This window comes from Gopherus evgoodei, chromosome 2 (genome assembly GCF_007399415.2).
Source record: "Gopherus evgoodei ecotype Sinaloan lineage chromosome 2, rGopEvg1_v1.p, whole genome shotgun sequence".
Classification (NCBI taxonomy): domain Eukaryota; kingdom Metazoa; phylum Chordata; order Testudines; family Testudinidae; genus Gopherus; species Gopherus evgoodei.
The window spans coordinates 130,500,765-130,524,426 of NC_044323.1; the positions used below are offsets into that span (position 1 = coordinate 130,500,765).

Below are 23,662 nucleotides of genomic sequence, written 5' to 3' on the forward strand. Positions count from 1 at the left end.
CTTTCTCTTTAACTGCCAGATTAGAAAGTGAGTGAGGATTCTCCACTGAATGTAGAAGTGTGGGCACTTTTGCAGTTGGCACTTAGATGATATGCCACAATCCTCCAGTTAGAAAAATTAAGATGAAACATTTTTGACAAAATAATATTTCATTGAAATATGCCATTTTGCTGAAGTTGCAGTGTTTCATGAAGATGTACTGGTTTTGACAAAGTTTTCTTCAGGAAAATCAAGAGAGACCCAAATTGAAAGCCTCAGGTTGTTGAACCAAAGCCAGATATTATGAAACAATTCCATCTAATGAACATGTTCTAAAGGTTTTGATTACTTTCAAATGTGGCATGAAAACAAATTTTGAAACCTCATATGTTGTGTAATGGAATTATCATCCTCCAGACAGCTCTTAATAGTATGCTATCAGTAGAGCCAGTGGCGGCAGCAGGCTCCCACCTCCCCAAAGACCTTTCGTTTGGAGGAGGACACTGAATTTTACCTATTAACCATCAGAGATCCTACAGGGATGAGAGACCAACCACTCTCAGTATAGGGAAGCAGGTCACTCGTTTGTTAATTAGACAAGTAGACATGGTACATGTGGAATAAGGAGGAGCATGGAAGAGAACAAAGGCTAAATCATACAAACAATAGCAGGCCAGGTCCAGGGCATATTCCCAAACCTGGGCTGAAATACATGGATAGCAACAGAGCCCTGACTCTATTCTTAATTATTATGATAATTTTTCACATTCAGTTATCAGATTTTAGCAAGTGAACAAGAAAATGATTCTTAATTATTTTGTATTAAAATGTATGGAACTTGTAAATTTATAAACACTCCCTCCCAACCCCCCCCCCACAACCCTCACACTTCAACAGGGTTTTTCTAGCCAGGGTCGGCTCTAGCCATTTCGTCGCCCCAAGCACGGCGGCACGCCGCGGGGGGGCACTCTGCCACTCGCCAGTCCCGCGGCTCCGGTGGAGCATCCGCAGGCACGCCTGCGGGAGGTCCACTGGAGCTGTGGGACCAGCGGACCCTCCGCAGGCAAGCCTGTGGGAGGTCCATCAGAGCCGCCTGCCGCCCTCCCGGCAACCGGCAGAGCACCCCCCGCTGCATGCCGCCCCAAGCACGCGCTTGGCATGCTGGGGCCTGAAGCCAGCCCTGTTTTCTAGCCCAGTATCCTACCGACAGTGGCCAGGTGCCCCAGAGAGAATGAAAGGTTATCATCAAGTGATCCATCCCCTGTCACTCATTCCCAGCTTCTGGCAAACAGAGACTAGGGACACTATTCTTGCCCATCCTGGCTAATAGCCATTGATGGACCTATCCTCCTTGATGGACACTGTTGTCTGTAGGACCTCTGTTTTATTTGTTGAAGAAGCTGGAAGGTGTATAGTAAATGATGCAGGGAATTTAAGTAAGTTAAAAATCTTGTGGTTAAGGCATTTCACAGCTACAATTAGAACATAAGAACAGCCGTACCAGGTCAGACCAAAGGTCCATCTAGCCCAGTATCTGTCTACCGACAGTGGCCAATGCCAGGTGCCCCAGAGGGAGTGAACCTAACAGGCAATGATCAAGTGATCTCTCTTGCCATCCATCTCCATCCTCTGATAAACAGAGGCTAGAAACACCATTCCTTACCCATCCTGGCTAATAGCCATTTATGGACTTAACCACCATGAATTTATCTAGTTCTCTTTTAAACGCTGTTATAGTCCTAGCCTTCACAACCTCCTCAGGTAAGGCATTGCACAAGTTGACTGTGTGCTGCGTGAAGAACTTATTTTTATTTGTTTTAAACCTGCTGCCTATTAATTTCGTTTGGTGACCCCTAGTTCTTGTATTAAGGGAATAAGTCAATAACTTTTCCTTATCCACTTTCTCTACATCACTCAAGATTTTATATACCTCTATCATATCCCCCCTTAGTCTCCTCTTTTCCAAGCTGAAGAGTCCTAGTCTCTTTAATTTTCCTCATACGGGACCCTCTCCAAATCCCTAGTCATTTTAGTTGCCCTTTTCTGAACCTTTTCTAGTGCCAGTATAAGGTCAATGGGAGCTGTGCTTTAAACAAGTAATTGTTACAAAATGCTAAATTCTCTGAAAAAAAATCAACCTTGGCATCTGAAATTGGGTACCCAACATTAGTGTACGTTGTTGATATTTTCTACCCCCTCACCTCACAGGGGTCCTGTGAACATAAATTAATGTTCCTGTGTGCTCTCTCCACCCCCTCATCGTGCTGGCTTATGTCCTGCTCCATTTCATCCCCTCCCTTCTTCTATTGACCCCACAGGCCCTAGCTATTGACTTTGTCTCCATCTGTATCTTTCCATCCCTCCACCCCTCTACACTCCTCCCCACCCTGTGACTTCTCCAACTCTGTCTCCCCCTTTTCCTAATTCCTCACTGCTCTGCCTTTCAGCCAGGATGCTGCCTCCTTATCCTTCATCATCTCTGGGCTCCAACAGGTGGAGCACTTGAAAGCCAGTCTCTCTGCTCTCTGTTTCTATGTCTGGTGCCACAGCACTCCCTGGCAGCCAGGAGAAGCAATTTCAAGGCAAGTCCAGCTCAGCCCCTGCACTCTTAGAATGGATCATGCTACGTGCTGATGGAGTTTTAAGAGAATTTAGCTTTCAAACTCCAACAAGTTTCTACTGAGCCTGTGGAAATCCAGATGGAAAAGTTCATCCTCAATGGCTAAAGTTTGGCAAAGTTATAAGCAACTGAAAACAAAGTAATATAATGGCAGTATTGCTAACCTAGCCTTCAAAAATCATGAGCTAGACCCCAAAAATAATGAGATTGCTATGCCTTTTGATTTTTGAACTCCCTCTCTCCATCCCCAATTTGTGTATAGCAATTCAACAGTGTTACCAATTCTCCCAAATTTAAACAGTAACGTGATTTTGGCTGCCTTCGGGAGCTGTGGGTAGAGGACCCAAATGGAGTTTAAATTATAAAGATGTATATAAAATGCTGCCTGATAGAAGCTTGCAGCTTATCCTCAAGCACAAAATATCTAAATAATTAATTCTGTTCCTCCCCCACAACTGTTTGTCCCCCAGCCCAGCAATGAATTATGAATCCCCCAACTCCCAATTTTAACTTGCCAGTCTCACGTCTGTCCCTTGTCTCATAAAATCATAGAAATGTAAGACTGGAAGGGACCTCAAGAGATATAGTCCAGTCCCCTGCTCTGAGGCAGGATTAAATATTATCTAGACCAGTGTTTCTCAACCTTTTTGATCCCAGGGACCTGCTTGCTGCCTTCCTAAACTGTATCCCGGAGATATCAGGCACCAGCACCAGTTCATGAATTGGCTGTTGAGAGACACTGATCAAGACCATCTATGACAGCTGTTTGTCTAACCTGTTCTTAAAAACGTCCAGTGATGGAGATTCCACAACTTTTCTAGGTAATTTGTTCCAGTGCTTTATTACGCTCACAGTTAGGGAGCTTTTCCTAACATCTAACCTAAAGCTTCCTTGCTACAATTTAAGCCCATTGTTTCTTGTCCTGTCCTCAATAGATAAGGAGAACAATTTATCACCTTCCTGTTTGTAAGAACCTTTTACATACTTGAAGACTGTTATGTTCCTTTCTCCTCCCCCCACCCCCAGTCTTCTCTGCTCCAGACTAAACAAACCCAATTTTTTAATCTTTCCTTGTAGGTCATATTTTTTAGACCTTTAATAATTTTTGTTGCTCTCCTCTGGACATTCTTCAGTCTGTTCACATCTTCACCAAAGTGTGGTGCCCAGAACATGACACAGTACTCTAGCTGAGGCCTTATCAGTGCAGAGTAGAGCAGAAGAATTACTTCCCATGTCTTGTTTACAACATTCTTGTTAATACATCCTAGAATGATGTTTGCTTGTTTTGCAACAGTATTACATTGTGGAGTCATATTTCATTTGTGATCCACTATCACCCCCAGATCCTCTTCTGCAGTACTCATTTCTAGGAAGTCATTTCCCACTTTGTATTTATGGAATTGATTACTACTTCCTACACGTAGTAATTTGCATTTGGCCACATTGAATTCCATCCTATTTATTTCAGATAATTTCTCAAGTTTGTCAAGATGATTTTGGATTCGAACCCTGTCCCAAAAAATACTCAACAACTCTCAACTTAGTATCAACTGCAAACATTACAAGTGTACTCTCTATGCCATTATCCAAACCATTTATGAAGATATTGAATGGAACCAGATCCAGGACAGATCCCTAAGGGACCCCACTCAATATGTCCTTCCGACTTCACTGTGAACCGTTGATAACTACTATCTGAGAATGGTTTTCCAACCAGTTATGGACCCACCTCACAATAGGTTCATCTAGGCTATATTTCCCTAATTTGCTAATGAGGTCATGCGAGACAGTATCAAAAGCTTTACTAAAGTTGAGACATATCACATTTACTGCTTCTCCCCTATCCACAAAGCTTGTTACTCCGTAAAAGAAGCATATTAAGTTAGTTTGACATGACAAATCCATCTTGTCTGTTAGGTATCACCTTTTTATCTTCTAGGTGCTCACAAATTGATTGTGTGATTATTTGCTCCATTATCTTTCCAGGTACCAAAGCAAGGCTGACTGGCCTATAATCCCCTGGGTTGTCTTGATTCCCCTTTTTATGGATAGGTAACATATTTGCCCTTTTCCACTCCTCTGGGATATCTCCCATTCTCCAGGAGTTCTCAAAGATAATCACTAGTGGATCAGAGATCTCACCAGCCAGTACCTTAAGTATTCTAGAGGTGTATTTCATCAGGCCCTACTGACTTGAAAACATTTAACTTGTCTAAATAATTCTTAACTTGTTCTTTCCCCACTTTAGCCTCAGATCCTACCCAATTTACACTGATGTTCACTATGTCAGTTTTCCAATTACTACTATTCTTTTTGGTGAAAACTGAAACAAAAAAAAGAACTTAACCCTTCAGCCATCTGCATTTTCTGTTACTGTCTTTCCCTCCTCATTGAGTAGAGTAATGAGCCTACCCTGTCCTTGGTATTCCTCTTGCTTCCAATGCATCTGCAAAATGTTTTCTTGTTACCCTTTATGTCCCTAGCTAGTTTAAACATATTTTGTGCTTTGGCTTTTCTAACTTTTTCCCTACGTTTGTGGGGGTTTTTTCATATTCTTCTTTCATAATTTGACCTAGTTCCTACTTTTTGCATGACTTTTTTTGAGTTTGAAGTCACAGAAGATCTCCTTGTTAAGCCAGGATGGTATCATACCATACTTTCCTATGCACTGAGATAGTTTGCTTTTGTGCCCTAAATGATGTCTCTCTAAAAAACTGCCAGCTCTCCTGAACTCTTTTTTCCCTTAAACTTGTGCAGTGCACTTCTGTTCTTGCCTCTCCCAGTATTCTTTATACCCAGCCCACCTGGCCTGGAAGACAGATGCAGGAAGGTCCTTTTCTCCTTCTTCCCAGGCTTGCCATGGTGTCACAGGAATGGAGCTGGGCATGGAAGCAAGGATGGGAGAAGCAGAGAGCAGACTGACCCATTATTCACAGGAGAAGATGGGGAACAAAAGAGTGGATCCCCCAGGCTGTTCAGTGCTTTCTGCTACCCCCTTCCCGCCTGTCAGAATGGGGTAAAGCTGCTCTCTCATCTTCTCTCCTATCCAAAAATTCCTTTCACTTTTGAGATGAGAGCAGAGAGATCTGCTTGCCTCCTGCAGCAGCCAGCCCTGATTGGCTTTTCTTGCCCAAGAGGCAGGGAAGTGGAAAAAACAATCAGTTAGATGGAGTTTGCCCCCTGGAAGGGCTGGAAATCACTTGAAAGCTGGTTCTTCTGGAGATGATGCAAGACTGGGACTAAATTGTGTCACAAACTATGACTTTATAAGAGTTGGCAACTATATAATGGGAAGGCTCAGGTAACCTTATCTACAAGCGATGCTACCAGCTCCACTTGTAATATAGTTAGATTCTGATGTACTACTCAGTGTGAGTGAGTAGTACTTTATTCCTTGTATAGTCCCATTGAATAAGTTACAATTTGACGTTAAAATTAATTTGAATCACAGTTCATCTTCAAATACTGGATTTCAGAATTATTTCCTCTATATCTTACCAGAATAAATACATTACATCCGATGTTAACAATAATTTATAATTTATTAAAATTCATCATTTGATTCATTATACTTAGCAACTGTACTAATAAAGCCTGTCAAAAGCCACTTTCTGTTCAACACACAAAGATTAATTGCTCCAAATTTTCCAAAAGCAATGTCTATAACAAATTTTGTTTTTCAAAACAGTGCCATTGGTCCCAATTTATCAAAGTAAAAATTGTTCTTTTAGTAGATATAGGCCTTTTATAAAAGAGGTGCACATATCTTTTTGGTTGTTGAAGATAATTTGAAGAATATAGTGTGACAGTGCAATCTAGTGTCTCTTAGTAACCTGTTCCCCATATCCATACATGCAAGCCTCTTGGAACGCTCTGTAACTTGCTAACCTAAAGGGCAAATTTTAAAATCAATCAAATAATAAAGATTGTATTGTATTAGCAGCATAATTACTTTAGACAACAAATATTTAAAATTAAATTCAGATGGTGATGAAACTCAAACTAATTGTAAAACTTGTTTTCCTGAAGGGCTGCCATTTTTTTCCTGGTGCAATCATTTTGTTAAGAAATACAGTAAAAGCTGACATACGTCATAAGCCTAATGAGCAGGAGGTTTTAACAGCAATCACCCCATGAATCCAGAAAGTAAGTAATCAAGAAAACTATTTTGCAAACAAACAATGCAGGGGCTCAACCCAGTGGATCATGTTGAGTGCTGACAACTCCGCTAGCTCAGATCCTGTCATGACAAATACTACTCTATACTGAAAAGGCAATGCAACCAGGATCCTCCCTATTGCAGGGTGAAAGGGAGAGTTAAGACCTGATTAACATGTATTCTGATTTATCCATATGTCACTCTCAACACTGTAATGATTGCAGTGGTAACCAAAAGGACAGAGTGCAGTATTTACAGAAGGTGTGCTCATCCATTTTGTGTTTTAATTACAAATGAAAATGAGATCTAAAGCTGTTAGCACCTTCAATTACACATTCAGAGGAGAACTGTGAGCAAAGTTTGTACACTTGTTTTTGTTAGCCTGAGATGTATTTCAGCTCATTTCTGCTCCCTGCATCTATTTAATTCAGAATTAGAGCTCTCCTATAAGATCTCCCAGACAGCATGGCAGAAACTACCTGCAGATTTTAAGAACAGCAGAGGTATTCTAGAGGCCTGACACTGACTGATGAGAATGCAGCAGTGTTCATCCTGCAGCCGAGGATGGTCACATACATGTTCTGCTGGTTTAATAGTTTGTGGCATCAGTCAGTGCCCATGCTGAGTAGCAGTGGAAAGCTTTTTATTTTATTATATTTTTAAACTGTGTGTGTCAGTTCAGAGCTCATGAAAGAGAGAGAGACTAACTGCACTGAAAAGAGTATAGTATAGTGAGGTCAAACACTGGGCAAGTTTCAACACAGAGCTCCGCCAATGCACTTTAATCCTTCTCGACCTTTAATATTGCTGTCGTTCCAGACCTGGGATGCTTCTGAGCTGAAATTGCCAGTTGTATAATCTATCAAACTGTCTGTTGATTTCTGGACAAATATTGATAGGCAACTAGGCAGAGGGCACTACATTCATTTTCACTTGGTGCCAATGTGTGATATAAACAAAAACTTCCAGAAGTAGAGGGCTTGTGTGGTATTTTTCCTTTTTTGGAAAATTTGTTTAGAAGAGGAGGGAGAAATGCTCCTTACCTTTATACATTATAATAGGGTGCTCAGCTCGATAGCACTGGGAATCTTCTGTAGCTGCAGACACTAAGATTCCTAGGACTTCCAAACCTGCAACCAGCAATGCAACCAGACCATTTCCCTTCATGGTGATCATGTCGTCCTCTGCACTGGTCACTTTTCCTTTAACTGGCAACCTTCGTTGTGTTCCTGTGCAGAAAGAACCTGAAGAATGCAAAGAAAAGAATTCAATGACACTGAGGACGGCTAATAGAAAACAAAACAATTGGTTAGGTTTGCAATGGAAAATAAACCTTTGTCTTCCTTCCCTGTGGAGTTTGACTTCTCAAAAATGAATGACAACTTTTTGTAATTTTACATCAGAAAATTGTCAATTACATTTTCATGAACTTGGGACTTCATGAAAAAGACATGTTTTTATCTACCTTTGGCACGCAGAAAAAAATTGTTTTCTTATATTTTAAAATTATATTTTTCCCACTTTGTGACGTGTGGAAGGAGAGGTTTACATATATAACATTTTCTTTTAGAAGCAAAACAGCAGTATTTTCTTAAGATAGAATATATTTATTAAATCAGCTTTAGAAACTATAACCCAAGCAGTCTTTTAAAACAACTCATGTAACCTAGTCAAATTACTTATGTGCCCTGGGCTAAACCATTCCATGCCAAGGCTATTTTCACATAAGATACAGGAAATCAAGTCTGCACTCACACAAGGCTCAATTCTGCACCACTCAAGTCAATGGGAATCTTGCCAGCAACTTCAATGGAACCAGACCCTCAGTTTCCATCATTCTTTCCATGTAACTTTTAGATTTACTATCCTGCAGAACCTAAAGAAGTGTTTCCCCCCTTTCATCGCTCCCCCCCCCCAAAAAAAACATGATTTTCCTGAGATCTCAAGGGCTGTACTAAAGTACCTCTGTGTTACCTCCTACCCACTGAATTCCACGGCATCCAGCTCCTAAAGAAATCATGCTCCCATGAGTTTAGCACACTGGCCATTGCCTCCAAAGCTCTCTCTGAAAGCAGGTTTTGACTGTTGCTCAGTGAAGACAGACCTAGTATAAGTTAATGCTGATGAGGTCAGTAGTTACACAAGGTATCCCCATAGGGCTGAGAGGAGGGATGAGATGCTGCATAATAGCCATTTTCTCCTCCACCACTACAATATCCCAGCAACCTCCCAGCCCCCAAACCTTCTGGTGACTATAACACAGAGCTGCTACTGCCTCACCCTCACTTAGATACACTGCTGCTTGGTCCACTCTTCTCACTAAAGTAAAGAGGAGCATTTGCCCCTGTAGTGTGGCTCCCCGCCACCCCAGAGAGTGACAAGCCTATCCGGAGGCCAGAGTGGGCAGAGCTAGAGAACTCTGAGCCCGCCACTCAGAGGGTCAGGTGGCGATCTGGAAGTATAAAGGCTCATCCTCAGAGCCCTCAAAGCTCACTGGAGGGCCAGCCACCAGGGAGGTCAGACATCTCCAGCCTAGATGGAAAACCCCCACAGCCCAAGGTGTAGGCCAGGACTGGCCTGATTTGCCCTGCGCTCGCTATCTGGAGGAGTTGCCGGGCCTGCCACTCGCCCACTACCCAAGGAACCCATGGTGCTGGACCCCCCAGAGGACAATACCCTGACCCAGGTACTACCTGAGGGGGAGTCTGGAAGTAGCCCGGGGGCAGCTGACCCTAGTCTGGCTGCAGCAGGGCCAGAGCCCATGTCAGTGTGTTGCAGCCAGGATCCCCACTGGCACGGCAGCGGGTCTTCTGTCATTGCTAGGGCCCCAGGCTGGGACGCAATGCAGTGGGAGGGCCTGCGTCCCCACTGCCACCCAACTTGTGGGTGGCCATCTCCCCTTCTCCCAGGCCTTTGGAGGCTTGGGTCTACTGCTACTGCTCACCCCTGCCTGAGCTCCTGACTCATTACTGTTTGTAGTGTTACTGCTCAGCCTTGCCTGAGGGCCTAAGCCCTGGACTCCGTATTGCCCCGCCCTGATATAGGGCATGGGATCCCTATTGCTTGTACTGTCAAGCTCCTGACTCATCATTATTGCCCTGCCCTGCCCCAGGGCCTGGGCTTATTGCTACTGTTTGTACTGCCACTGCTCAGCTCCTGCCGAAGGGCCTGAGCACCTGGCTCACTGGGCGCCTTGACCCAGTGCCTGGGCTTACGGTGCTTATTCCAGTTACCGCAAGTGCTACTGAGGGAGACTTCACGGCCGGACTAATTCCCCCCAAACATCAACTGTATAGTGAGCCAGTGTGGTTCCCCGCCGCTTCGGAGAAGGTCAAGTCCCAGATAACCTCTTACAGCCCCATACTAAGCATAGCAAAGAAAAGACATTCTACCTTCATTTTACTCAATATATTGCTTGTGAAATATGCCAGACTGACAACCCTGGCAGGATGTATTTTCTGCCTGTCCACAGAATTCTACATCACAGGCACCAGCAGGGCGAGATGGCTCAGCCTACAGGTATATCTCTAGGCACGTGAGACTTGTTCAGTCTCCATATTTAATCAATCCTTAACTGCTTTGATGAGACTGCCTACAAGATTGCCTATTGTGATGATGTTCTAACAGTGAAAGCACCTTTCTAATAAGATCTAGACAGAGCTCAACAACTTGTTTTACACAGACCACAAAACAGTGATGACTTACACTCAGTACCCACTTGGGTCAAATTCAGGCTAGTGACCTACAAGTGAGAAGCCCCATATTACAGTAATTAATAATCCCTTGAAACATCCACTAACCATAGATTGTATTTTGTAATTGGCAGAATACTCACAACAGTAAATGTATTCAGGATCAAATCCAATTCTATTAGATCTACCATAAGTAAATATTCCAAGCACTAACAACCTTACACAATAACTCAGAAGATCTTGTGCCGCAGGCAGTTTAACTGAGCCATTCACCAAAAGTAATCATTGATGACAACGCTAAGAACTGGTATATAGCATGTGTGATTTCATTGAGCTGCTCTGCATAGTTCAGTAAAGATAACACGTAAACTTTTCTGATTTATATGATACAAATCATAACAAACAAATGAACGTTTATGAAAATATTCTTCCTGTGATGTGCACACACATACATAACTCCTGTTATCACTAATAAGAGTTATGCACACATATAAAGAGAAGCATATATCTCTGTGTGCAGTAAGCTACCTGTACTGTATTAGGATTTGGCTCTTGCTTTATTTTTATATACGACTAGTGGATGAACAGCAATAGGTAAAATTAGGACAAGTTTGACCTCAGACTTTGGGGGGGCAAAAAGCAAAGAATGAGATCAGACTTCAAAGAAGCATTCTTGCTGGTTTTAAAGGAAATTAAAAAGAGGGCGGAAATGTCAATTAGGGAGATACAGTATGGTTAGAAATAAAATTTCCTTAGCTTTGTGGGAACTTAAAGATCACAAATCATTAACAGAATACCTAGGCATAACTTATTTTATAAAAGTCTACCTATCACATGTCTTAGACATTATTTAATCATGAACTATTGATACAATTAACATTTGTCACCACTGCATTGTAAGCATATTTTGGTAAGCCTATATGAGTACATTTTTTTCTTTTAAAAAAGGAATTAAATTCCCTAATACAAAGGCTTCCTACAATAAAATTATAACAGAGTATCCCACTACATTTGGTCAGCATTTAGCAGAAATTATTTTTAAAAGGACAAACCATATAATTTTAAAACACTTCGCAACCTTTTAGAAACAAATGAAGATCATTTTAAAAGATGCCTTTAAATTCATGCAAGCAAAATCATTCCAATTAAACTTTTCACTTAGTTAAAATTCTTGAGGTAAGTGGAAGTAAAAACACTGAGTATGTTCAAAATCATACTTTGTTAGAAATAAAATTCTAACACAGGCCTATGTGGTGCAGAGTGTCTTCAGTTCCTCTGATTTCAGTGGCAGTTTGAAGGCATTCAGGACCTTTCAAGAAGCACTAAGCACCTGCACAGGACAGGACCCTAGCTGTGTTCCTCTCAAAAGACATAAATCACTATCCTGACCTGGGCTGTATTCCCCAAACCTTCGTCTCAACAGGATTTTTTCTGAGGAAAGAACCCATAGCATTTTTTTTAAACCCTAGCATGCAGGTTTCGCTATACCCACCATCGCAATGCGCCTGCTAGTGGATCATGGCTGGTGATACCATACAGCAGGGGGTAGGTAACCTATGGCACGGGTGCCGAAGGCAGCACGTGAGCTGAATTTCAGTGGCACTCACACTGCCCGGGTCCTCGCCACCTGTCTGGGAGGCTCTGCATTTTAATTTAATTTTAAATGAAGCTTCTTAAACATTTTAAAATCCATATTTACTTTACCATACAATAGTTTAGTTTTATATTATAGACTTATAGAAAGAGACCTTCTAAAAACATGAAAATGTATTACTGGCACGCAACATCTTTAATTAGAGTGAATAAATGAAGATTCGGCACACCACTTCTGAAAGGTTGCTGACCCCTGCCATATAGGAACATGGCAACACTCCAGTTTAGGCAAGAAAGTGAAGACTTAAGTGGAAAGCAGACCTAAAACTTCTGCATTTACCAAATGTGCCATGAGATCTTTCATGAACAGAAATGCTCTAATCAAGCCAAAAGTTTTAGAGCCTTATCTGAAAGATGGTTTGACCAGCAATACACTGTCCCCTACCAATACACATCTCATTAGATGAGTACACATTCATGGAGAAGAGCATCCTAACTGAATCACCCACACCATTTCCTGCAGGATTCTAGTGTTCGTAAGAAGCTTGCTCTCTATGTGCTGACAAAGTCTAACCCTGATTAATTTAGATCACAACTGGAGATAGTATAGCTGCAGACATGACTGAACTGAACTGGGTTTGAACAGTCAAATTTAGCCTCTTTGTCCAATTGCTAGCTTACCCTGCGGTGCCATGTTTTGATGCATCTATGTACTCACAGATATGCCTGTTGCCCATGGTCAGCAATATTTAGTTACATTTGTTTCAAAATGCTTTTCCAGAGAGAGCATAATCATAATACACAAATCCAGGGAAATACATAGGATGAACTGGAAGTATTAGTACATAAACTAAATTATGACTTAATTGGTGTCACAGAGACTTGGTGGCATAAATCTCATGGCTGGAGTATTGGTATGGAGGGCTATAGCTTGTTTAGGAAAGGTAGGCAGGGGGAAAAGGAAGGTGTTGCATTATACATCAAGAGTATATAAACTTGTTCTGAGATCCTGAAGAAGGCAAAAGGCAGACGAGTTGAAAGTTTCTGGGCAAAGATAAAAAGGGGGAAAAAATAGGAGTAATGTGACAGTGGGAGTCCATCATAGACCACTAAATCAGGAAGAGGGAGTGGATGAGGCATTTCTAGAATAAATTACAAAAATATCCAAAATACAAGACCCAGTAGTAAGGTCTTCAATATCTATTTAAGATAGAGGTGTTAAATATCTATTCTGCTTCAGTCTTCACTAAAAAGGTTAATGGTGATCAGATACTTAACACAATATTAACATCAAGGGAAAAGGAACAATTCAAAATAGGGAAATAACAGGTTAAAGAATATTTAGATAAGTTAAATGTATTAAAGTGACAGGGTTTGATTAAATTCAACCTATGATATTTAAGGATTAGCTGAAGCAATCCTGGAACCGTTAGCAACTATCTTTGAGAACTCAGAGACTGGTGAGGTTCTAGGGACTAAAGAAGATCACATAATACTTATATTTACAAGAGGGAACAAAGAGGGCCCACGGAGTTATAGACCAGTCAGCCTAACTTTGTATGTGGAAAGATACTGGAAAAAATTAAACAATCTATTTGTAAGCACCTAGAGGATAATAGAGTTATAAGGCCAGTATGGATTTATCAAGAACAAATTATGTCAGACCAACCTAATTTACTTCTTTGAAAGGATTACTGGCCTAATGGAGATGCAGCAGACATGATCTATCTTGATTTTAGTAAGACTTTTGACAAAGTCCCATATGACATCCTGGGGAAGTGTGGTCTAGATGAAATTACTATAAGATTGGTCTACAACTGGTTGAAAGACCATCCTCAAAGAACAGTTAAAATGTTTTGCTGTCAAACTGGGAGGACATAACTAGTGTAATCCTGCAGGCTTAGTCCTGGGTACAGTACTATTCTCTATTTTCATTAATGAACTGTATAATGGAGTCAAGAGTATGCTTATAAAATTTGCAGATGACACCAAGCTGCAAGGGACTGCAAGCCCTTTAGAGGACAGCATTAGAAGTCAAAATGACCTTGAAAAATTAAAGAATTAGTCTGAAATCAACAAGATGAAATTCAATAAGGACAAATGTAAAGTACTACACTTGGGAAGGAAAAAAAATCAAACAGCCAGCCATGAAATGGGGAATAACTGACTAGGTGGTAGTACTGCTGAAATGGATCTGGGGGATATAGTGGATCACAAACTGATTATGAGTCAACAATGTGATACAGTTGCAAATAAGGCTAATGTTCTACAATGCATTAACAGGAATGTTGTTTGTAAGATATGGGACATAATTGTCCTGCTCTACTGAGCACTTGTGAGGCCTCAACTGGAGTGCCATGTCCAATCCTGGGTGCCCCACTCTAGGAAAATTGTGGATAAACTGGAGAGAGTCTAGAGGAGAGGAACAAAACTGATAAAGGTTTAGAAAACCTGATCTATGAGGAATGGTGGTAAAAATGGGCATGTTTAGTCTTCAGAATAGAAGACTGAGGGGGGGAACCCAATAACAGAATTCTAATATGTTAAGAGCTATTCTAAATAAGACTGATCTATTGTTCTCCATGTCCACGGAAGGTAGGTCAAGAAGCAATGGGTTTAATCTGCAGCAAGGGAGATCTAGGTTAGATATTAGAGGGGAAAATTCTAACTATAAGGGTAGTTAAGCACTGGAGTAGACTTCCAAGGGAGGCTGTCAAATCCCCATCAATGAAGGTTTTTAAAAACAGGCTGGACTATGTATAATAGAATCTTATTATACACACGTATACATGTAATGTAATATGATCAAAACTGTATAATAGGATCAATCTTGTGTTTAGCGAGGAGGGATAGCTCAGTGCTTTGAGCATTAACCTCCTAAATCCAGGGCTGTGAGTTCAATCCTTGAAAGGGTCATTTGGGGATTGGCCTTGCTTTGATCAGGCAGTTGGATTAGATGATCTCCTAAAGTCCCTTCTAATCCTGATATTCTATGACACTAAGATTACTGACTTTTCATGATAGTAACTGTACTGTCCATTCAGACTGCTCACAGAAATGGAAATCTATACAAGATAAGATAAACTAAACAGACTTTTTTAAACAAGGCTTTCAAATACACATTCTGGTCTCAACAGCCCAGCTGAGCACGCACACACACAGAGAAAGCCAGTCTCAGACTCACTTCCTGTACCTCTCTTAAAAGGACAATGCACCAGTTCTCTAACTATGCATGAATATAATACATCTCCCTGTAAACAAAAATAAGATTGGGATGCCATACCTAATGTTCTTGCTTAACAACAGCATTAGGACATTCCACTCTTTGGGTTTAAATATTTTCCAACATCTGGAATAAGTGTTACTTCTTGAATAAGTCACTGATAACTTGCAAGAAAATGATTTTGAATCCTTATGAATCAATGTCGATAAAGCACAAGATGGGGCATCAGTTGATGTCTGCTGTAGAGCACCAAATCACACCAGGGAACAGAATAACCACCTCCTTAAACACCTATCTATAATGTGTAGGGGGGGCGGGAAATCAATGTGATCATGGGAGACTTCAATTTGACTGACATATGCTGGAGGCCTCATGCTGCTAGTACTAAAATACTCTTGGCATTTCAAAATATTATACATGACAATTTTCTACCTCAAGAAGGGTTGCATTCAACACAAGGGAATTCTGCATTAGACCTTCCCATGCGGGATAAAAAGAGGGAGTTTTAAAGAATGAATAGGACTGATCACTGAACTAAAAATTAATAGACACTTAGGTACAAAGGATCATATTTATAACGTGCAAACAGAATTAAAGTCCAGACTATTATGTGTGTGTATATACACACACACACACACACACACACACACACACACACACACACACCCCGCTTTTAAAGGACCAATTTCACAAAGATGAAAACAATTATAAGCCAAATCAGCTGGGAGGAAGAATTTAATCAGAAAAATGTGAATGATAACTGGGAACTGCATAAGAACACTTTACTAGATGCCCAAAAAAACATAAGTGAGGAAGAAGGTCATATTGGTTAAAAAGCTGACTTGATTTAGAGGGCAAGTGAAGGTGCTATAAAAATTATATAAACAAATGGGAGAAAGGGGAAGTCGGTAACTATGAATATAAATCAGAAGCTAGGAATTGTACAAAATTGATAAGGGAAGCAAAGGCAAAATCTATGGCTAGCACAGTTAAAGACAATACCAAGGATTTTTTAAAGTATGTTAGGAATAAAAAGAATCGTAACAATAGGTATTGGTCCATTACTAGATGGAAATGTAGAATTATCAATAATAATGCCTAATATAATTATGTTCTGTTCTGTATTTAGAGAAAAACAAACAACACTTTTTCCATTCGCTAGTATTTCCAGATGCTGTTAAACAGCAACAACTAAAGGTAGACATTTTAAAATCAGCAGGTCTGGCTAACTTGCAGCTAACAGTTTTAAAAGATCTGGCTGATGATTTTACTGGATCATGAATGCTGATTTTCAATAAGTCTTGAAACACCTGGGAAGTTCTAGAAAACTGGAAGAAAGCTAATATTTTAAAAGGGTAAATGGAATGACCAAGTAATTAAAGGCCTGTCAGTCTGACATCAGTCCCAGGTCAGGTAATGGAATGGCTGATACAAGACTCGATTAAGAATTAAGGAGGGTATTGTAATTAATGCCAATCAACATAGGTTTATGGAAAATAGATCCTGTAAAAATAACTTGATATATTTTCTGGAAGAGATTACAAGTTTGATTGTTAACAATAATAGTGTTCATGTAATATACTTAGATTTCTGTCAGGCACATGACATTTTGATTAAAAAACTAGAATATAAAATTAATATGTCCCACTTTAAATTGATTAAAAGCTGATTAACGAATAGGTCTCAAATGCAACTGAAGTGTAATTATACATGGGGAATCATCATAGAATTTTCAGTGGGGTCTCAAGAGGATTGGCTCTTGGGCCTGCACTATTTAAAATGTTCATTATGACCTAGAAGAAAATATAAAATTAGCACTAAGTTTGCAGATGACATACATACAACCAGTTTGGGGTGTCCGCCCTGCTTTTTGACAGTCTGCCCTGAGGTTGGCACCCATGGTCGTGAGCCACTCCAGACAGCATGAAACCCTGTTTGGAAACTTTAACAGCAGTGTGATTGACCAGAGTCTAAAGAAGAAAAAAAAAACACAGATAAGCTAATTCTTAATTTGTTCGTGATATTCTGCCCCCATTTGCTGGAGTGGCTTTCACACTTTCTTAATGGAATTATTCCAAAGGCCACTGTTATGTGTACAGAAACATTACAAAATAAACTAGTGGGACAGGACAACTTGGTTCTTGAAAAAATTAAAAATAAACTGACATCTGTTCTGTTTTCACAACTGCAGGAGTGTGGATACATCAAGTGAGAAGCTACACAGGTGTCACCCATCACTGGACTGACTCTGATAACCTAACAAGACAGTCAGCAGTCTTAGACTTCTGACACTTTGTTAGAACACATTCTTACAAGAAGATCGCTTCTCTATTGACTGAGATCCAGTCACAGTTTGATTTGGACTCAACAAAAATAACATGGTTATAGAGAATAGTAGCAATTTTGTGAAAGCCTTCAAGCTGTTTTCAGGACCTGGATGATTGAAGTTGGTAATCAAGTGGAGAATGATTCTGACAAGGAAGCAGATACCCCAAATTCTGATATATGTAGTTATGTTAGTATTGTTAAGCAATATTGCTGTGTGTTCATGTATATTTTACCTGCCATCACATATGACCTGTTTTCCACACACACTGAACTTGGTGGCAATTACTGGGCTCTTGCCAAAAACTCACTACAAGTCTCTTTTCAGAAGTGTGATGGGTAAGTGCTCTACATTAAGCAATGCTGCACACCTAAGCTCAGAGTGCTGATATGAATGACACCCAGGGAAAAACAATCCCCAAACTTACCTCTATCCAATGGAATTCAAAGTTACATTGCTTTCACCCCATTGATGACATGTGCGATAGGATTAATATTGTGATGGAGCTGCCAAAATTCTCCAACCCAGAGTTGGAATTTCTAAGTGAGTGGTAGGAGGTGATGTCCCCAGTTGCCAATGCATTTGACAAGCTTTGGGGGAAGAGAATGTAGAGTCTTTCTATGGTGCAATTCTGCCTCCTGTACTTACATTAAAATCCAAATTTGACTCATTCCTCCAAAATATAGTTCTTGCTTGGTAGATAATTTGAAAGATACACTTAGAAAATGGTTCGGGCATATTTTGACCTTTGATGCTGCTGTAACAGTATAAAGCAACAGAGTCTTGTGGCACTTATAGGCCAGGGGTCGGCAACCTTTCAGAAGTGCTGTGCTGAGTTTTCATTTATTCACTCTAATTTAAGGTTTTGTGTGCCAGTTATACATTTTAACATTGTTAGAAGGTCTCCTTCTATAAGTCTATAATATATAACTAAACTATTTTTGTATGTAAAGTAAATAAGGTTTTTAAAATGTTTAAGAAGCTTAATTTAAAATTAAAATGCAGAGCCCCCTGGACTGGTGGCCAGGACCCAGGCAGTGTGAGTGCTACTGAAAATCAGCTCATGTGCCACCTTTGGAATCTATGCCATAGGTTGCCTACCCCTGTTATAGACTAAAAGAAGTGTTGGAGCATAAGCTTTCGTGGGTGAATACCCACTTCGTCAGCCCCAGGACTCTGTCATTTTTTTTACAGATCCAGACTAACATGATTACCCCTCTGATGCTTAATAATATAAAGACATTCCTCGTTGCTTCTGTGCCATACCCATTTTTAAGCTGTATTGGCTGCACAATCAGGATCAGAGAAAAATTGCAGAGGAATATTTTTTTTAATACGATCTGGTTTATTGTAACACCCTTCCAAAGCTATAGTTCAATCTACAACATCCAATGCTGCCACTAATTTCTATGGCTTTGATGACAAATGGGCATCTCACAGACTCAGATTCTAGGGTCAGAAGGGACCAATGTGATCATCTAGTCTGACCCCCTGCACAAAGCAGGCCACAGAACCCTACCCATCCACTTCTATAACAAACCCCTAACCTATGTCCGAGTTATTGAAGTCTTCAAATTGTGGTTTGAAGACCTCAAGCTGCAGAGAATCCACCAGCAAGTGATCCATGCCCCACGCTGCAGAGGAAGGCGAAAAACCGCCATGGCCTCTGCCAATCTGCCCCGGAGGAAAATTCCTTCCCAACCCCAAATATGGCTATCAGCTAAACCCTGAGCATGTGGGCAAGACTCACCAGCCAGCACTCGGAAAAGAATTCTCTGCAGTAACTCAGATCCCATCCCATCCAACATCCCATCACAGACCACTGGGCATACTTATCTGCCGATAATCAAAGATCAATTGCCAAAATTAGGCTATCCCATCATACCATCCCTTCCATAAACTTATCAAGCTTAGTCTTAAAGCCAGGTATGTCTTTTGCACCCACTACTCCCCTTGGAAGGCTGTTCCAGAACTTCACTCCTCTAATGGTTAGAAACCTTTGTCTAATTTCAAGTCTAAACTTCCTAGTGTCCAGTTTATACCCATTTGTTCTTGTATCTACATTGGTACTAGCTTAAATAATTCCTCTCCCTCCCTAATATTAATCCCTCTGATATATTTATAAAGAGCAAGCATATCCCCCCTCAGCCTTCTTTTGGCTAGACTAAACAAGCCAACCTGAATCTGATTCTGACTTAAGAATTGTTGGGATGCAATTCCTCAATGATCCACTGCATGACCTGGATCAATTGAAAAGCAGTTGTTAAGACTCTTATCAAATTTAATACCACACTGCCAAGCTCTGCTCTTTGTCAGTAGTGCTGGACAAATCCTCTTTCTAAGAAGAAAACATCTTCAGGATGATATGTTCAAGTTCATGCTGTTATAGAAAAATGCCCATTTCATTGAATTATATGCTCTCTGTACATAATATCATATATAAATACATGGAAAAATTCTTATAAATATAAATAAATTTATAACATTTCTCTCATTGTAATTCCATACTTATTTTTGTATATGATTAACATTTCATTATTGCTCTTTTTTTCTCTTTCACTATGTGCTTATATTATTTAGGAATTGTCCTTCTATTGACCAGACAATTATAGGGAACACGGGATTTGAAAGTATCTGTACTTATACTTGTATTTTTACTTACAAATACCTATGTGCTATTTGCACAGCATACTTATACTTGTATTTATAAGTACTTTGATAAAGGGTGTACTTGGCACTTACACTTAAGTCCCTTTAATTAGTATTTATGACAACTCTGCTTTTTGCTCAATGTGTATTAGAGAAAAAAGAGAAGCTTTCTGGGCTGCAGACCACTTTCTGCCTCAGTTCCTGCATAAAGCAGCTCCATTAACTCCTTTTACCTAATCCAATCATGCACCATACTTTTGTTTCAAAGTCCAAAGATAGCATATTTCTGGCATTATGCTACATGAATGTCATAGTTAGTTTTTTTGCTGGTTTTTTTTTTGTTTTGTTGTTTTACTTCAGACACCACGTATTGTCTTTGTTCAGACTCCTCACAAGAATGGAGGTCCCTACAGGACAGGGTGCCCAAAGCTAGCTTTTATTAACAAGGCTTTCAAACACAGAGCAGCTTTATGTATCTTGCTGCTCCAAGCATGGCAGTCAGGTGGCTTTCAGCGGCATGCCTGCAGGAGGACTGCTGCTAACATGGATTCGGCGGCATGCCTTCAGGTGGTCCGCCAGTTCTGCGCCTTCGGCGTACCCACTGCTGAATTGCCAGCAAAGCCGTGGAACCATCAGACCTCCCACAGGCATGCCACCGAAGGCAGCCTGACTGCTGCTCTCATGGCGACCAGCAGGCCACCCCCCGCGGCTTGCTACCCCAGGCATGTGCTTGGTGCTCTGGTGCCTGGACCTGCCCCTGTTTTGAACGCACACTCTTGTCTCAACAGCCTACCTCAGCAGGAGACCAGTCTCAAAGTCACTTTCCATGCCTCTTAAAGAGTCAATGTGCTGGTTATCTAATTGTGCATGCATACAATACAGTAAGCATTTACAGAATTGAACTCTAATCTTATATATTGCATTACAAATGTTTTTCACATACTGTATAGGGGAACTCAAATCCAATATAGAGCCACTCAAGCAGTAAACCTGTTCATAACAATATCTTTTCTCAGTAGTAAACTACAAATACAAGCAGCTTTCCTGGGAATCTCTCTTCATAGAACATTTAGAGGCTAGATTTTTTTTTGGCACATCCCTGAGCAACATGTGCCACCCATGGTACATCCCCCCCCAATCCCCCCTGAGGTATTGTGCATTGGAGATACCCATCTGAGGCACAGTCCCCTCTCAGCTTCCCAGTTGCTCCAGGGAAGGCGGGATTAGTAATTTGCAGCTGTTTCATACCAGCTGCAGAATACTACTAAACCCCCTCACCATTTTAGATGTTCTTCCTCGACAACCTACTTTACTTATTCCTGTGTGCTCAGACCCAGGGTAGACCACACACAGGTATCAGGAAAGGCCTCTTACTCCATCTTACTCCCTGCATGGGCACATAGTTTAAACTTCAGTCTAATTCTTAGAACACAGTGGGCATCTAATTTAACAGACACAAAGATGTTCTACTGCAGTTCATAAGACCTTTCTACAGTCATTGGGATAATTATCCACCAATTCACTGATATAGAAAAAACATTTTACTGTTATAATAAAAGAAAAAAAATTAAATAAAAGGGACCTCTGGTGAGTGTACCTTTGTAATTATAAAACAGTTTAAAAGCAAGCATTTTTTAACGATTGATTTGCCATGAGGGCTGGCATGCATTAGCTGGCATTAAAGTTACTGGAAAAGTTTGTTAACATGTCTGGGGATTGAGTGGAAATCCTCCAGGGACATCTCTATGAAGCACTCCTGGAGGTACCCCAAAAGCCTTTTCAGAAGGTTTCTGGGCAGGGCAGCCTTATTCCGTCCACCATGGTACGAAACTTTACCACGCCATGCCTGGAGCACGTAATCGGGTATCATTGCATGACAAAGCCTAGCTGCGTATGGTCCCAGGGATTGCTGGCATTCAAGAAGCATAATTTCTTTCTCTCTGTCTGTAATCCTCAGGAGAGTGATATCGTTCATGGTCACCTGGTAAAAATTAAATGTATTTTATTAAGGGGACAGAGATGACCATTCCTATGGTGATGCTTTCCTGCAGCTTAAAAGAAATCCTTCCCTTGCAGTTAGCCATGCAGGGGGAAGGGAAAAAGCTGCCCATTCCTACGGGGAGGTGTCTTTAATGGCGCTGAGCTTTTTAGCATTTGGGCAGCAGGAATTTTCCCTGCTAATAGCCACGCGGTGGGGGGGGAAAGGGAGGGGATAGAGTTTCAGTGACCTGCCATTACAGCAGACATGCAGAGTGGGGGGGAACACAATTCACAATTTCCTCTAGTGCTGATCCTTCTGAAGGCATAAGAAAAAAAGCAAAAGATGTGCTTTTTAGCAGTTGGCTGGCCAGCAGGAATTTTACCTGCTAATAGCCACGCAGGGGGGTGTTGCAGGGGGAAGGGACAGGGTGATCTGCCATTAGATGTAGGCCTTACCATGACCGCCTGCAAGCTGAATTGTAATCCCCAGACCTGCATCTGTGTTGATCTGTTACACCACAGCCGCAGGCACTAAATACTAAAAGAATCCAAAGGCGACCTTGTAGTGAAGTGACATGTGCTATGTACGGTGAATAGTGTAGTTCACTGTGAAAGAGTATAACCATTGTTCTGTGAAATGTATCTCTTATGACCCTTCTATCACTCTTTTCCCCTACTCATGCAGCTGCAAATTTTTCAAGCCTCCCTACTCCAGCCCGAAGGCTAGCTCAGATAAGGAGGAGGAAGAAGAGGACATGGGATGAGATGTTCACAGAAATCATGGCAGTAACCCGCAATGAACGAGCTCATCTGGGGGAGTGGAAAGACGTGGTAGCAAAGTACAGGAAAGATGCCAGTGAACGTGAGGACAGGAGGGACCAACGTGAGGACAGGAGGGACGCTCGAGATGAGATGTGGCGGCAGGAAGATCAGAGGTGTAGGCAGGAAGATCAGCGGTGGCGGGATGCAACGCTGGAGCTGCCGCGCGATCAAACTGACATCCTCCGAAGTCTGGTGGAAGAGCTGCGGGGTCACAGAGTGCCACTCCAGCCCATGTTTAACCTCCCTCAGTACTCATCATATTCCATATCTTCCACACCCAGACGTGTAAGAACGCGTGGGGGAAGGCTTTCTGCACCTGCCCACTCCACCCCCGTGGACAGTCCAACCAAAAGGCTGTCATTACATTGAAATGTCCTTAATGGCCTTTTTCTTCCCTCCTATCCTCTTCCCAAACCACTCCCGGGTACCTTTTTATTTCTCTTACTCTTCTTATAATTACATGCTATTCAAAGCAAGTGGGAGGGTGGGTTGGTTACAGGGAATGACTTTATTTCCATAAGCAAGCTGTAATGGAAGGGGGGAGGGTAGGTTGCTTGCAGCAGGAGTCAATACAGGGGGGAGGTTCATGAAGGGAAAAGAAACACAGCAGTCACACCGT

General features: G+C 41.2%; 1 protein-coding gene across 2 annotated transcripts in view; it reads right to left on the reverse strand.

Annotated features, from left to right (window-relative positions):
* Positions 1 to 23,662, reverse strand: part of SEMA5A (semaphorin 5A) — a 620,036-nt gene that overhangs the window by 452,717 nt on the left and 143,657 nt on the right. For both annotated transcript variants that reach the window (XM_030551691.1, XM_030551692.1), the window contains exon 2: positions 7,802 to 8,002. In XM_030551691.1, the coding sequence (XP_030407551.1) occupies positions 7,802 to 7,934 (133 nt within the window). In that variant the 5' untranslated portion in view covers positions 7,935 to 8,002. The remainder of the gene's footprint in view (positions 1 to 7,801; positions 8,003 to 23,662) is intronic.